Source organism: Eptatretus burgeri, chromosome 5 (genome assembly GCF_056783735.1).
Source record: "Eptatretus burgeri isolate ZD-2024b chromosome 5, Ebu_testis_v1, whole genome shotgun sequence".
Classification (NCBI taxonomy): domain Eukaryota; kingdom Metazoa; phylum Chordata; class Myxini; order Myxiniformes; family Myxinidae; genus Eptatretus; species Eptatretus burgeri.
Window position 1 is genome coordinate 80031070 of NC_140965.1, and position 16839 is coordinate 80047908.

General features: G+C 44.8%; 1 protein-coding gene across 2 annotated transcripts in view; it reads right to left on the minus strand.

Annotated features, from left to right (window-relative positions):
- The window catches only part of LOC147026779 (protein transport protein Sec24A-like), a 108996-nt gene that overhangs the window by 84505 nt on the left and 7652 nt on the right, over window positions 1-16839 (minus strand). For both annotated transcript variants that reach the window (XM_085882585.1, XM_085882584.1), the window contains exon 2: window positions 11576-12496. In XM_085882585.1, coding sequence (XP_085738711.1) covers window positions 11576-12496 — 921 coding nt within the window. The remainder of the gene's footprint in view (window positions 1-11575; window positions 12497-16839) is intronic.

The following is a 16839-nucleotide window of genomic DNA, read 5'->3' on the forward strand; positions in this document are numbered from 1 at the left end:
TCATGGTCTGAGGGGGGTCACAGGGGTCAAAGTTGTTCCAGGTTTGACCCTCCCAAAGAAGTATTTGCTTTCTTCTCTGAAACTACACAGTCCTATTTTCACCAAACTTTGGAGACCTGAGGACTATGGCTTCCTGATGCCTTGCATAACTCATAAAAAAAAAACAACAACTGCATATCAAGTTGGTGAATTTACATGTCAAAGGTCATTGCAGTTCTGGGATTGCTACTTTTGACTACTCAAAAAGTATTCACCCGATTTAGATGCAACTTGGAAAGAATAATCTCTGCATAGTGCTTTCACAAGTTTGTTCAAACCATCGGCTAATGTATATGAAGCGCCGCGAGGAGTGATGCAAGGGCCACATCGGCCATTTTGGAGTTAATGCCATATAGCACTATTTTAACCCTTCCTCTATCATAATCATATCATCAAAAAAATGTCGCTTACATCACTCCTCCTCGCCAGGCCTCATATATTTTGAAGGTCATCCACCCCTACCAATGGTTCCCTGGTTTTACGAGGTGAGCGCGGGGCATTGCCCCCGTTTACTATTCTGGAGACCCCACATAAAGAACCGTTTGTTTTTAAAACAAAACAAATGAGAGAGCAATCAAAGATTGGTGATCCTCACAAGGACTTGATGTATGTGGAGTTTGCATAGTGCTGTGTCGATGATGAATTGATGATGTACGTTTATGTTCATACAGCAGACACAGATAACGTTTTGGTTTATATTGTAAATAGCAACGTTGCAATCTTATGTACTTTAGACGTCGTTACGTTTCATACTTTTCAGATGTATGCAAGTTCTAATAGTATGTACTTTATAGATGCACTCGTGTGTTATTTTTATAGACATACATCCTTTACAAATGTGCTCCCATTCTAATTGTACATAGTCTTGCGGTTGCATCCGCCCTGGAAAAATTCAGTCCAAATTTGGCAAGTCGCGAAGCAACCATGATAGCCAGTTGTCCCCAGAACTTCCTTCTGGATCCTATGTCCAGAGCAGTGTTGCTGTACAAATTGACGTTCCCAATACGAGCGAGTATCATGCCGATAAGAAATTATTTGGCCGAGCGAACCAAGTTATGTGACCACAGTCTTATATATGTGCCAATCTGCTGGGTTCCCCCAAATATTTTCACACATATTCACAAGCAACAGTTCCCCCAAATTATCGCTACACAATACACATACTCGCTTTTTCGGGATGATTGGACATGTATAAGCAGCTTAATCTAAAATGGTTTCCACTTTCATTCCACAGAAAGAGACAATTGTGGGGAAGAAAAGCCAGACCCATGTAACCTAGAAGAAGAGCGCAAACACTTTGCCCACGACTGCGGTAACCAGTGCCCGTGCGCTCCGTTCCATATTGTGTTGATGCTCTTTTATGGCACCGGACACCAACAGCCGTGAGGTCCACATGACGACCCTCCACGGCACCGAGAAGTCGGGTGCTCCATATTCACCTCCCTCATCTACATCAGCATGTCCCGCACAGCATGACCCAGCGCAACGACCGTGCAACAACGTTCTTAACCCACCAAGCACCGTCACCAATGTTCCGCAGGAGAAGGCAATGAGCAGACGATGAGCCAGCTGTGCCACGATGACGGCGAACCAAACAGGGGAGCCCAAGGACCAACCAGGCAAGAGCGACAATCGAAGAGATCCCAGTGAAAGACAGACAAGACCAGACGAGAGCCCAGGACAGACAGACTAAAAACAGCCTTTTTACAGCCATTTTTCCCTGCTGAGCAGGGGTTAGCTTTTTGCGGGCTCCATGCAATCATGGTTCCCTTCTTGAGGCAATGTTTTATGGCCGGATGCCCTTCCGGACACCAACCCTGGTCGCCTCTTATGACACAGGAATATGGTACACCTATTCTAACCGGGGCAGACACCGGAACCAGTACACTGGTACTCATTTTGCCGACCTCGGAAGAATGACAGGCTGAGTCAACCCTCTGGTGTTAATCCAGTGGCCAACGGGGCTCGAACTCAGGACCCTAGGATCCCAAGACAACACCAGGTTTCCAGAGACAGACAGACTGAGAGTGTGTAACTATTTGGCCGTTTATCCCAGACTCCCAGGTGCTATGTCTGCCCATTTTCTACCCTCGATCCAAATATTTAAATACTGCAAATTAGATCTTATTGTGTGGGTGAGTCGCATAAGGGGCACGTACCATTGCCGGGCCCCACTATTGGTGGCTGAGAAACAAGTCCCTTTATCCCAATTGGTTCTGGGCTCTATGGGCATGTACTGTTCCTGATCCACAGTGGCAAACCAGCCAGTTTGAAGAGAGAGGCAGAAAGAAAGAAAAAGAAAACACTATGGTGGGGAAAGACCATCTATCCAATACATAAGCAACGCAAATCTATCCACATGTATTACGATACGCTTAACTGAACAAATACTTTCAAAGGAACTAGTCGGCCCGTTAATCCAATGGATGAAATTTTCAATGTCTTCACAGCCTTGTTGTATACCCTCCTGCTGTACTGCTTGAGCATGAGCTTGCCTTTCACCAACCCCAGATGTGCTTGGGGCCAATATGGGGCTTATTTACATATGTTCGTTATTATTATTGCCATTTGAAACTACTATTCTTAGTGTTGTTGTAAATATTATGAGTGCTAATTAATATATGTTTTGTTGTAATGTTGTCATTGTTTTTGTAATTAGAATGAATGCCATGCTGTGGTAGGAGGACATATCAAGTTGCTTTATATACCTTAGCATGGCGTACGTTAAAAACATGGGAATTCTCACGGATTTCTTTGTGGCATCGTCAAGTCTTAAAGGATCGACAGGATCTAGTCTTAGAGGTCTTTTGGGTCCTCGGGGACTTCATGGGTCCTCAGGGCGTTTGGGGCCTTGGAAGGTCTTCAAAGCTCGAAGGGCATCTCAGCAGTATAAAGGGTCAAAAGGTTCATTCCAATAGTGCGAAATTAATGAATAGATATATGCAAGTAATTAAGAGACAAAAAGTCTCCTGACCACGCACGCACCTCATCCATTGAGAGTAGACAACTATTATTGTATGTATAGATGCATTGTTTAACCATATAGATAACCATTATAGATGGTTGTTTAAGCCTGGTGTTGGCACAGTGGTAAGGGCAGTGGCTTGGGACCCAAGAGGTCCTGAGTTCAAGCCCCGTTGGGACACTGAATTAATATATGTATGTATATATATATATATGTATATATATATATATATATATATATATATATATATATATATATATATATATATATATATATATATATATATATATATATATATATATATATATATATATATATATAAAACCAAGTCGAAAACACCAGGGGGTTGACTCAGCCTGCCATCCTTCCGAGGTCGGCGAAATGACCACCAGTTGTACTGGGCCCGGTGTATGCCCCGGTTAGAATAGGTGTACCATATCCCTGTGTGTCGTAAGAGGCGACCAGGGTTGCGTCAGGAAGGGCATCCGGCGTAAAAACCTATGCCAAATCATTATGCGGACAACAAAACGAATTTCCATACCGGATTGGTCGAGGCCCGGGTTACCAACGACCGCCACCGGTACCGGTGGTCAGCAGGGTACCAGTGGAAATTGTGCTACTGCTGGGCGAAGGAGGAGAAGGAGACGGGGAAGGCGAGTCCGGAGGCAGTGGGAGAGGGGGAAGGGTATGGTTTGGACATGTGCACAGGAGGGAAACGGAGTATATCGGGAGAAGGATGTTGAAGATGGAGCCGCCAGGCAGGAGGAGAAGAGGAAGGCCAAAGAAGAGGTTCATGGATGCGGTGAGGGCGGACATGCGGGTGGTTGGAGTGTCAATGGAAGATGTGGAGGATAGAGCAAAATGGAGACGGTTGGTCCGCTGTGGCGACCCCTAACGGGAGCAAGCCGAAAGAGGAAGAAGAGATGCATTGTTTAACCAATCGAAGCCTGCAACAATACTTTATAGGGGTTCTCAGTTGAGAAAACAAGCTCAAATGAGCTAAGATCCTCGTCCTCTTAATGATGACATCATAAAAACGAATATAACATCATTGTGATGTATCATGTTTGCAATAAATAATTATCTGTGCTAATGCCCGGCTTTGATTCCTGCAAACAAAATTCAAACAGCTTGCCTAGTTTCGGAGATAATGGTATAGGCCATTTCCATTAGCGGTGATATTATGACGTCAACTTTTTTCTTGGAAGAATTTTCAAAATCGGAGATGGTTACTGCCTGCGCAGGGTATTTTTACATATCTATGCCAAGTTTCAGGAAGTTGATGAAAACTGTAGGCTGTGAAATAAAAAAAATCCACAAGAAGATGAACAACAACAACGTTAATAAGACTTAGAGAGATCCTCCACGAGGATCTAAAAAACAAGGGGGAACGTGCAATACCAGCTACCACCAGGTGGCGTTTTTGCCCTACATTAGCACATTATACATGAACAGAGGGAGAGACAGAGAAAGAAAAACAAAGTGACCCAAATGAAATATCCTCTAATCTGATGAGGGTAACAATATTGTTACGAATTTGGAATTCAATTGCACACAACATACAGGTTCCCTTAGTCAGCTATGTCGATAAGTGCATGTTCCCTAGATAGCTCACCTTTCATTGTTTAAATGTTCAGAGATCGATTAGATGCGCTGCGGATCGATTTAATAGTTAGGGAACGAAACAATGGAGACGTCCCTCCCCCTCTTCTGCAAAGAGGAAGAAGAACCCTGCCATCCCGTGACGTCAACAACTCCCTCCCACCCGTGGTTGAGCGGGGGGTGGATCATGAGGGCATGAGTCACGCCGGATGCGGGGGGGGGGGAGTGGGTGGGAAGGATAAAAAGGAGATCCTTTCTTTGTTCGTGGTGGGAGTCCCGTGGCAAAGTTCGTGAAAGAGTCCAGTTCTGAGTCCCGTGTGCAGAGTTCGTGTGCTGAGTCCCGTGGGAGGAGTAAGCTTTTTTTGCTTCGGAGAGAGCAGTCGTTCAGCAGGCCATCGGGTCCTGCTTGGCTTGCTTGGCTTGAGGCCTTCGGAAGCTTTTTCCTTCGGCTGGCTCAGTGAGCTTCGGCTGCTGCTTTGTTTTGGAAGGAACTTGAGCCGGTTGTTCGGCTCGAGCTGCGAGTGGAGGCTTCTTCCTCTTCTTCATGGTTCGTGGAGCTTTTTGTTCTCCATTTTGTTTCCCGGCTTGGTGCGACGCATCGGCCTCTTCTTGGAGTTGGATCCTCGGGGAAGCGACGCATCGACAGGAAGGATCGGCGCCTCGTCTCACTGGCACGTGTTGAGAAGCGCGGGAGGATTCACGGCTCACGGCGATTTGGATCCAGCTCGCTCTCGCTGGAGCCCGGGACCGGACAAGTTGAAGACCACACGAGGTGGAGAGGTTCGAGTTAGGCTCTGAGTTTCAGCTCAATTGTCCTCCGAGCTGGAGCTCGTGATTAAAGGCCTCAGCCACCATTTCGTGTGTGTGTGTGTGTGTGTGTGTGTGTGTGTGTGTGTGTGTGTGTGTGTGTGTGTGTGTGTGTGTGTGTGTACGTGTGTGTACGTGTGTCCGTGGGCCCATCTACCAAGTAGGAACTGCTGTTAAGTGTAAATGACTGTACATAATAAGTAGACGGTTGTAGTTCTTTTGTCGTGCTTTTGTTGCTTGTATAATTGCATACGTGTTTTGCCTTATTTAATTGCATACGTGTTTCATTATAATAAATGTCCTTGTGTGAATGTAAACCTGCTCGTTGCGTCCATTCCCTCATTGACTGAACATTCGTGTGTTGGGAGTTAGAAAGCCGTTGGTTTGCCATAATGGGTGGACCGACTGTTCTCGGCCATTACGCCGCTCGGAATCGCGCACGGACAAGCTCGCCTCGGCGGTTTGTTCCGTACGAGTTCCGTCGAGGGTGGAATACCCCGGTAGTTGGATCACGTGGGTATTTAGGTAAATTGAAGATTGGCAATCGACCCTACCACACGTGATCTGCCGATTGGCGTATTTCGGTTCTTGTACAAGGACCCGTCGCTCAGAGTTATCCGGGCGGCGATTTATATTCCGGGCGATCGGTCGGGCCGACTCGACTTGTGGCTCCGTTCAGAGCGGTCGGTTGGCGGCCGACCCCCCGGCCCGTAACAATATAAACATATGGCCCTATGCCACCAATCTTTCCTGCTTCACTAATCACTCACCTAGCAGTGAAGCCATTTCCACATTTGCAAGAGCAAATCACACTGTTGTGTTATAAGTGCGGTTTTCCTCGGGGAAAGTAGTGGGGGGGGGATTAATTGCACAATCACAATCGGGACAATCATAGGTAACAATTGCAGGGGAAATTATGTGCATACTTGGTGTCACAACTTTGAAATAATACACACAAGAGGGGGGGGGGGAAATCCTTGTTCTGGAGATGTGGTTTCTGTGCATTCTTACCCATCCCAACTCCCAGGGGCATGGCTGCTTGCAAGGTCACAAAATTGTTTTGATCATCCCTCAAAACCTCTTCATCCCATCGCCAATGGAAGTTCATGTCGTAATCGCGAACAGCCAATTAGCGTTTCTGGTTATTTACCTGTTGTTTGGTCATTTGGGGAGTGGGGTTATCATTTCAGGATTTGTAATTTATTTATTTTTTCCCCAATGATCATGCGTTAGCGTTTCTTTATTGCTTCTTCCATTCGATGTTAAAAAATGTCAGGTAGCGAGAGCCCCTCAAACGCTGGACCATGAAAGAGGTGCAAGTGTTTCTGGACACTTGTCAATGCTGCTTCTCATGCAGGTGTTTTTTTCTGATTGATGTGAATGACACCAACTTCAATGCCACTGATCAACATTCGACGCATATCGTAGAAACTCAGAACTTAAACATAGGGACTTGGGCGGTCTGCCATATGACACAGTGAATGAAAATAAAACATAAAAGCTCAACAACAAAAAAACTATCACCTCGCAAAAAGTGTCAGTTGATGCCAATGATGGGAATTAAATTTCTCTCCTTGGAGAAGGAAGCTCTGCTTTGAAGGGAAGTTGTACATTGTACAACTTGCTCATAATCCACAGAAATTATGCATCTTCTTTTTAAAAATAAAAATGTTCGCTAAGAAAGCGCATTTCTTTGCGAGTCCAGATGCAACTTTCGTGAGCTTACAATTCTCCAAACCCCACCTATTTAACTTCAATTGAAACTATATTATATATCTATATATATGGAGAGAGAGAGACAGAGACATTTACAAATGGCAACATTTCATTTAGCAACACAAAACAAACGAGCCTCCGCAAGCTTTTTTCAAGAATGAAAAAAAAAATTACTCTAAAAACCTCCCGAAGGCCTTGCGATGCATCATTATGCTCAGTGATGTATTGGCCCAAAATCCTTCCCATCTCTCCCACATATTCAGTCCCACAACCACAAGAGACCAAGGAGACCACACCTGCCTGGTCATTCTTGGGCAGTCTGTCCTTGACCTTCATCAGTACCTGCTTAATGGTGAACACAGGTTTGTAACTCACTCGCACTCCTGCCAATATCAATACACTCCTGGCACAAAAGGTAAAAGAAAAACAAAACAAAATCTTTTGATGTTGCTGTTGTCTGCCAGTATACAGTCATGGTCAAAAATATTGGCACCATTTTCAAATAATGCACCATTTCTTCCAGAAAATTGTTGAAATTAAAAAATCTTTTGGTACCCACATATGTATTTGTTTGATTTTCAGTGGAACAAAACAACAAAAAAAGCTGAAACAAATTACTAAATCTTAGCTTATTCCACACAAATTCTAAAATGGCCCAGACAATGTTATTGGCACCTTTTAGAATTTGTTAGAAATTATTAGATTTCAAGCAGGTGATTCTCCTTTACTTTGGAATCGAACTCACCAATGGTGAGTTGCAGGTGCCTGCAATATAAAAAAAAATCACTCATTCAACCAGTTTGAATAAAGAAAAGGAGTCATTCTGCTGTTTTGTGTCACTGTGTGGACCACAATGAGCATGGAAAGAAAACCAGAGAATTGTTTGAGGAGGTCAGACACAAGATTGTAGCCAAGCATGGACAATCTCAAGGCTGCAGGTCCATCTCCAGAGACCTTGATGTTCCTGTGTCCACCGTACGCAATGTTATCAGGAAGTTTAAGGCTCACGACACTGTTGCCAACCTCCCTGAATGTGGCCACAAGAGAAAACTTCATCGAAGATTGCAGCAAAGGATTGTTTGAATGGTGGAGAAAGCACCTCGATCAACTGCCAAACGGATTCAAACTGACCTTCAGACACAGGGTACGACAGTGCGACAGCACCATCCGTCACCAACTCGATGAAAAGAAGTTATATGGGAGGAGACCCAAGAGGACCCCACTGCTGAGAGAGACATAAGAAAGCCTGACACTAGTTTGCCAAAACACACCTGAACAAGCGAAAATCCTTCTGGGAGAATGTCCTGTTGACAAATGAGACCAAATTAGAGCTTTTTGGTAAAGCACATCATCTCTATGTTTACAGAAAACAAAATGAAGCCTTCAAAGAAAAGAACACCTTCCCTACAGTCAATCATGGAGGAGGTTCAGTGATGTTTTGGGGTTGCTGTGCTGCCTCTGGCACTGGGTGCCTTGAATGTGTGCACGGCATCATAAAATCAGATTACCAAGGCATTCTGGAGCGCAATGTTCAACCCAGTGTCAGAAAGCTGGGTCTCCGTCGAAGGTCATGGGTCTTGCAGCAGGACAATGACCCCACACTTCAAAAAGCACCCAGGAATGATTCAAGACAAAATGCTGGACTGTTCTGAAGTGGCAGCAATGAGTCCAGATCTAAATCTCATTGAACACCTGTGGAGAGATCTGAAAACAGCAGATGGGAGAAGGCACCCTTCAAATCTTGGAGAACTGGAGCAGTTTATACAAGAAGAGTGAGACAAACTGCCAGTAGAGAGGTGTAGGAAGCTCAGTCATGGCTATAGGAAGCACTTGACTGCAGTTATTTCGGCCAAAAGCTGTGCTACCAAATATTAAGTCGAGGGTGTCAATAATTTTGTCAATACCATTTCTTTTTATTTTCCCATTTAAAAAGATATATTAAGTTCTGAATCAAAAACAAAGGTTCTATAATATTAAGAGAAATACAGAATTGTGGAGACCAAATACTTTTGTCAATTTCAACTTATTTCTAGAGAAAATTGAGTTATTTGAAGAAAAATAAAGGGTGCAAAGGTGCCAATATTTTTGGCCATGACAATACTTTGGGGCTGCCAGAATAGTTTCCCCTTTCAGGCATACACTGTCAAAAGTTAATGGTAAGCTTTCAAGATGCTTCACCTCTCTCCTCTTGTCTTCTCTGGTAGATAAGTTTCATGCTCTTTTCCGGAGAATGTAGACCACCGCTCATTATTGTACCAGTATAGACAATCTCATTTTTCACATACATCAATGAGCATCACGAGGCCTCAGAGTACAAATATTCTGAGAGGTCTGCCATTGCCAAAAAATTGGCCATATTCCCTTACGAGACGGTGTCGACATCTTGAATGCTACCCCGAACTGAGGCAAGTTTTGGAAGAATGGCACTCTGAGGAGGAAAAGTCTGTTGCATCTCTTCCGGAAGAGATGGTGGGCTTTGCTCCAGCTTAAGGCCCACTAATGCGTTAACGCACCAGGGACATGACAATGGAAGAATGGACATCAAATGGAACGTAATCACCCAGTTTGGGTGCATGATGATCCACAACCCCACCCCCTCATTTTTTACCCAGTTAATCCACAACAGATCACTCAACCGTTTCAATACTAGTCCTCCTTTTAATGCTGCTTTAAAGTTTGGTGTTTGCCTGATTACATGACAAGTTGTCACATGCACTCTGAATGAGCATGCATTTCAATCACAGTTATAACTCTCAGCATTACGCTGCAAATATGGAAACTTTTTGATAAACTTTTTTCTTTAAAATAACATCACATTCACTGTAAAGACACAAGTGGGGAAGAAATGAAAAGAAAAACATTAAGGAAGTTGAAGGAATGGAGAAGTTAGGTATAAGGATGATGAACGGGCCATTTCCATATGCACAAAAATAGGGAAGTCCACTGCCACAACCCATCCTCCCAATCATCCCAATCCTCCACCCTCCCCAATCTGTATGCATGATACATTACACTTCTGCTATAGTCCCAATCCCTGGGCCTTTTCTCCCCAACCCTGTCTCGACTCTCCCTTTGTCTTATCAGCTCTCTTTTTCTCACTCAGCACAGAGCAATCACCACATGCGTGATATTAGATAGCCACAAAAGGCAAAGAGAGAAGGGGAATTATAATATTCGAATGAAAGCACACCTGCCTCTCAACTTTAAAAGAGTGACTTGCTAATTCCAGCTTTCCAATTGACTCTTCACAATATGGCATCTGTTGCAACAACTCCAGCACAACCGAGATATGGGCCAAATGAGCTTTTCACACACCGCAACTATGCAACTCTCTCAAACGCCCCCACTTCATCACCAGAAGCATGTGGCAAAACTCTACAACAATTACACTAATGCATTGGGGGGGGGGGGAGGTTGAGAAAGATCGGAAATAAAGGGGGTGGTTGTAGAAAACCACAATCTGGCATTACTCGTAGTACTTCTGCATATTTAGTACGTATGCTTCCCATGTACCTGTGCGCTGTTGCCTTAAGGGGATGAAGTAAAGGTTTTCATACAAGTGCCTTACATCGAACCTGTGGTGTGGAAAGCAAACACCCCGAGTAATCTTCAAAATTGATCCCAATGATGCTTGATGGATTGCATTCATATCCCAGGAGCAGCAGCTCGTATTACTAGAAAATAATCCCTTTTGTTTCATATTGACGACAAACCACTAATAAAAATGACTGAATAGAGAGTACGACACAAAGAACATTCCACTAAACGCATTTTTGCAGTGGCAAAGGTTTGAACAAACAATCAAAGTAATTTCATTGATTGTAACCTGTGCCTTTCTCCAATGCAATCCCAAATCGTTGTCGACAACCAATTTACAAATTGTCCAACCACAAGAGTCTGTCTCAACATCATATGTACCCTGAAAATCCTCCATCAGTTTATGATCTCTTTCTCTATAATGGTTACCTTTTCTGTGTCGGAGTGGCGACCCATCCAGGATTGTACCCAATAGCTAGGGAGACTGCTTAGGCAGCACCAACACTGCACAGAGTATGGTCCCAATGGATGGTTGGATGGATGGTTGGATAGATGGTTACCTTTTCCATGAACCTTGACACCCATATGTTAAAAAGGCACTGCAGCAAATTAGGGCCCATCTATATATTTATGCAAAAATTCCAAAATTTTACGATCACCACAAACCCACCTCTACATCCCTCTTCTGCCACCCTTTCTAGTCATCACCCTTATCCTAAGATATCGGCAATCCTCTTCTATTATCCTCCTTTTCTAAATTTAAAACCTCCACCAAAACTCGTCCGTCTTCTTCTTCTACCTCGATATGTCGATAGCCTTTTACAACATTCAGCCTCAAATGTAATTAAATGGTTGAATGCCCTGGTGGTTAACAAATGTTTTTCAAACCCAAAACAGAATATGGCTTACCAGATGCGGTGGAAGTAGATGCTGGTGGATACGAGGATAGCAATGGTGTCGGAGGAAGATAGCTTGCTGCAGGCTGGCAAGAAGGAGGAGGCTGCCTGACTATTGTTCCCAAATTTTCCGAAGGAGGCCTTGGCCAAGGGGACGCAGAATTTATCGAGGTCTGTGGTGAACACCCAAAGTTTGAAGATTCTGTGTAAAACTGTGAAGAATGTCCATCTTGTTGAACCAAAGGATATGAAACCATGGGCTTATCGAGGGATTTATGCGGGTTTGTCATCCCATCAACATTCTGGCTAATACGAGAATTCATTGTGGCAAGACCAGGTCCAGTATGATGTGTCACCGCGCCTCCCTGAGGACGCAAATCTAAGGGTGCCAGAGGAGCGGAGGAAATGGCTACCAAAGGTTTAGAGATGTGACTAGATGACATAGAGGGATGAGAAACGGTTGTCAAGGGAACAGGCTTTGACTCTGTGGAAAAAGAGTTAGAAACCACTTGCCCTGTTGCCTTCATACTATGTGCTTCAGAAACCATGGCAGAAGTCCTGTGAGGTTGCAGACCCCAAGTATTTGCTGCAATCTCATGTTCAGACCTCATTAACATATTGAGTCCTTGAGAATAATCTATTCTTGAGTCGTGTGAGCTTCTGGCTGCATCCAAACCACCTGACCCAACAGCCGCTGGAGGCAAAGTGGCGTGTAAGGCAGTGTGCAGAGTATGGGATGGCACAGCGCTTGGAAATGTAGTGGGAATTTGTGGTGCACAGCTCAAAAACGGCTGTGAAACAGCATAGTTGACTGGCTGTGGAATTTGTTGGTAAAGTGGAAAGTTGCCCCCACTAGGTGGATGTCCGGTGTTCGCTTGAGAACTCTGGAGTGGAAAATGGACTTGTGAAGTGGTTGCAGGTCTCTGCTGTGGACCTAGAATAGGGAAAATAAATAAATAAAAATCATTGAACCTAACAGATGAACACTCAATCAAGCCAATCTAAATAATCAGTCAATTGCATGATCATGCAAAGCTTAAAGGACACACAATCTATTTGTTTGTCCCTGAGAAACCTATCATTATTACCTTACTGCAAAGACATTTGTCAAGGCAACTGCAATTTGTCACAAGAAATGTGGAAATATATATAGACGAAAATCACAGCTCCATTGGTAGCATGGTTGATGTTGAGTTGTTCAGATGGAGTTCAAACCCAATGAAAGGAGTCGGGCTTAAATAGAAACTGCCGTTCTGGTGTGTAGCAGCAGTAGGCACTTAATCTCATGGCATGCCATCCTTTGCACGAGGATGTAAAGCCAGGTATCTTAGCCGCATTAAGCTTGTGGATAAGGTATACCCGAAAGCATCTTTTGAAAAGGACATTGCGTGCCAGTGCCCTGTCCAATTTCCTTACCCGAGGTGAGGCTGCACAAAGGGAACTTGCATTATGTTCCCTAGCACAAAGGGAGCTAGTGTTGGGATCCTATTCTCCTTTCGTATGCAGCATATGGCTGAAAGTTTGCATCACAGTTGTGCCACTGATGCAGTGCCCTCTTTAGATTAAAGCTTAGGAATTTGTAATGTGCTGAGCCATCGCCAGCATATTGGCATACTTTTTGCGAAAGACACAGTAAAATCATTAACGGACACCATCTAATGCCAGAAAATGGACGACCAGCTTAACATCCATCCGAGGAAAGATACACGTATTGACGAATCACCTTGCATGTCGAACACCACGGTGACAGTTTGTAGCTGAATGAATGAAGCCAATCAAGCAGAGGTACACTTTATGAATGCTAACCGAAGGGCAGCAAAACAAGCTGAGTCAGATTGCAAGTGGCTTAAAAAAAAGACAGTTACACTCGTCTGACTTCAAATGGCCCGGGTTGCTCGCACATAAATAATCCAGAGGACCTTTCAAACTCCACTCGTGTCATTTCCTCGATATTTTTACTTACTGTGGCAGACAATGGAGAAAATGAACGAATAGCTTAAAGCAGTGAGCCATTCTCACAACTTGAGAGTTTTGAACACCTTACCCCAACAAGCTTGAGAAAAAGGACATGGGAAGGGAGTTTTCAACTCTTGCTTTGCATTTCCGAGCACAATCCATATTTCTGTGCCACATTTTTGTCTGAATCTTGATATTCCCCAATGCTGAGAGCACGAGCGGCAAATTTGATTGGTCGAGATGATGTGAAATGGAGTAATTTTGTCTAAGTACTGCTAAACAGAAGGGTTTTGAAACTGCCAAAAAGGTGATTCTTGTTCGACAACGTTCAAGGATATAATTCAATCAAAAATAAAATGAGGATTTTAAGGGCTGTAGAAAAAAAAAATGTGGACGTTTACCACCGTTGATGCACCAGCATATTTAGCGTTACCATTAGTTCTTCGTGTCCTTTATGATGTCGCCAAAAAGAGTAAGTTTCCTGCTTGGAATTATTGGATTCGCTATATATGCTAGATATCCCTTATTGTCGGGTTTTCCGTGTGTGTGTGTGTGTGTGTGCGTGCGTGCGTGCGTGCGTGCGTGCGTGCGTGCGTGCGTGCGTGCGTGCAACGCGAGGCTCCAAAGCACAAACCAGCGAACAGATTTCGATGAAACTTTGCCAACATGTGGAATATATACTGGGAATGTGCGTGTTTGAATTTCGTTGCCTAGCAACCACCCGTTGCTGTGGAGCGGCCGAAAAACCGTGTACAGTATTTTCAATACTTGTCCTTCAGTTTTGAATGTAGAAAAAGGAGACTTTGGAATTAAACACTTCAAGATATTTAGAAAATTGTACTTGGGCAGATTTTTGATTGAGGTTTTATTTTTCAAATGGTAGTCCTTAAAAAAAAAATAATAATAAAATAAAAAATAAAAATCGGGTGTCTATTTACTGTCATTTTTTTATGAGGAGTGCCAGTTGGCAAAATACGCAATAGGAAAAATCTTGCCAGGCAGAGGAACAATTGCATGTGAACCAATAAGTCTTGGCAATGAATCTTCGTCGGTGGATCGCTCAGAATGAAAAGCATAGTATCCAGCGCTTCGATCCCAGCGAATCCCTCGTCGCCTACCGGCTTGTTTTCAATTTTGTTTGACTATCAGACAAGACCAGATCAGATCTGTGACTTGGTACAGGTATCATGTAAACCTGTACCAACCTGTTCCATGGTCGGGTTGTTGGCGACTAAACCATCTCCCCCACCAGGTTTCCTGGTGAGGAGGGTGTACAGATATGGACACCCAGCAGGATTAAAAAGAAAACCTGTCATAGGGTTTCTAAGGAGCTGCTTGTGAGCCAACGGCCATCCATATCTAGTGCCCAACTGTGTCTGTGGACGTCCTCCTGCAGTTGGGTTACTTCTTATTAGGAGGTTGGTGGCAGGATTTGCACTCCGGCCACCGTAAAACCCTTCATTCCGCAAAACATTCGCGAAGCATAAAAGAATCTGAAAACCCCCTCCGTGGGAGTACCTTCAGTGCAGCTTCCCTTTGCAGGGCAGCTCACCGGATGACGGCATTGGTGCAAAGCCTTCGGGACCCCCCAATCTTTGATGAAAGGAGGGAAACCACGGGGTAACATTCCCGGGACAGATTGCGGGAGAGTGTGTTGGAGTGGTGCTGAAGTGTCGTCCGCCAGACGGCGGTCTCCTCGGATTAACCTGAAGCTGTCACTTCGGGTGGGTGCCTGGAATGTTCTATCCCGAAGAGAGGATGATCACCTGTCTGTTATCATCCGAGCTCAAGTGTTTGGACATCGGTATTGCAGCACTCTCTGGGGTTTGGAGTCGGGATTACGGCGAGATCATGGCGGGTGGTTGCACTTACTATTGGTCTGGTCGCTCCGACGGTTATCATGCCCAAGGAGTTGCTGTAGCTATGCCCAATAATCGAACTCCAATGATAATTGAGGTAACACCAGTCAACGAGCGGATTATGAGACGAAGGATTCGTCACTCCTTGGGTGTCATTTCCCTGGTCTCTGTTTATGCTCCGACTAAGGTGAGTGATCTCACAGTGAAGGAGGCATTCTATGCCACGCTCGAGTCTGTGGTTGATCAGTGCCCCAGTCGAGATACACTTCTAGTCTTGGGGGATTTCAATACAGACTGGAACTGATAGGGATGGTTATGAGACGTGTGTTGGTCCCAATGTGTCTCGGACTGTGAACCTGAATTGCACAAAGTTCCTTGACTTTACAAGAAGTCAAGGACTTCAGGTGACCGGTTAATGCTTTCAGCACCCATAAGCTCATTGCTGGACTTGGCATTCCAACGCTGGCAGTGTGGCAAAGGAGATTGACCATGTGCTCACTGGAGGGTGATCCAGAACTCCAGGCTCTACCGGAGTGCTCAGATCCTCAATACTGACCACCGGCTTGTTGTAGAAACTCTGAAGTTGCGCCTTAAATCCAGGAGAATGCTACCAACCCAGCCGAGGCTGGATGTTGACAAGCTCAAGGATGAGAGGATAGCTGAGGAGTTTGCCAACATGCTGAATGGAGATTTGGGAGATCCTGAAGAGTTGTGGAGTGCCTTCAAGACCACCGTACTTGATGTTGCTGGTGGATGTCTTGGAACTCACCATAGGAAAAAAAGAATTTTGTCTCCCAAGGGACACTGGATACCATTGACCATAGTCGCAGGGCCAGGCTGAATGGCAGAGATGAGCTGCAAAACTGTACCTGTGCTAAGGGTGGACAAGAAGGCCTATGTGCAAGGAATCTGTGAGGGGGTAGAGCATCACCTGTGGTCAAGTGATTCTCGTCCTGCTTACAGGGGAATTGGCGCATTGCTTTCATCCAACCCCATCCCTCGGTGTACTCTAGTGAGAGCAGAGGGTGGTAGGCTCTTGACAGAGGAGTCCGAAGTGAAGGCCCGCTGGGCCAGTTTCTTTGAGCGATTGCACCAGGATAATCCACCAGCTGTCGAGTTGGACGTCAGAGATGTTACACTCACTGTTGCTGACCCTCCAATCATCTGTGGTCCAGCTTCGTTTGTGGAAACACAGGCTGCGGTGAACCGGTTGAAATGGGGTAAAGCTCCAGGGATCTGTGGCATCCAAGCTGAACTTCTCAAGGCTGGTGGAAATGCTGCACTCGTGTCGTTGCATGCAGTTCTGTGCTCTGCCTGGAACATAGACATCATCCCAAATGACGGGAAGATGGGCCTTGTTGTCCCTCTCTGGAAAGGGAAGGATGTTCGCCAAGACTGCAACAACTACTAAGTTGTGACGTTGCTCTCAGTGCTGGGCAAGGTCTTTGCTCAGATAATTCTT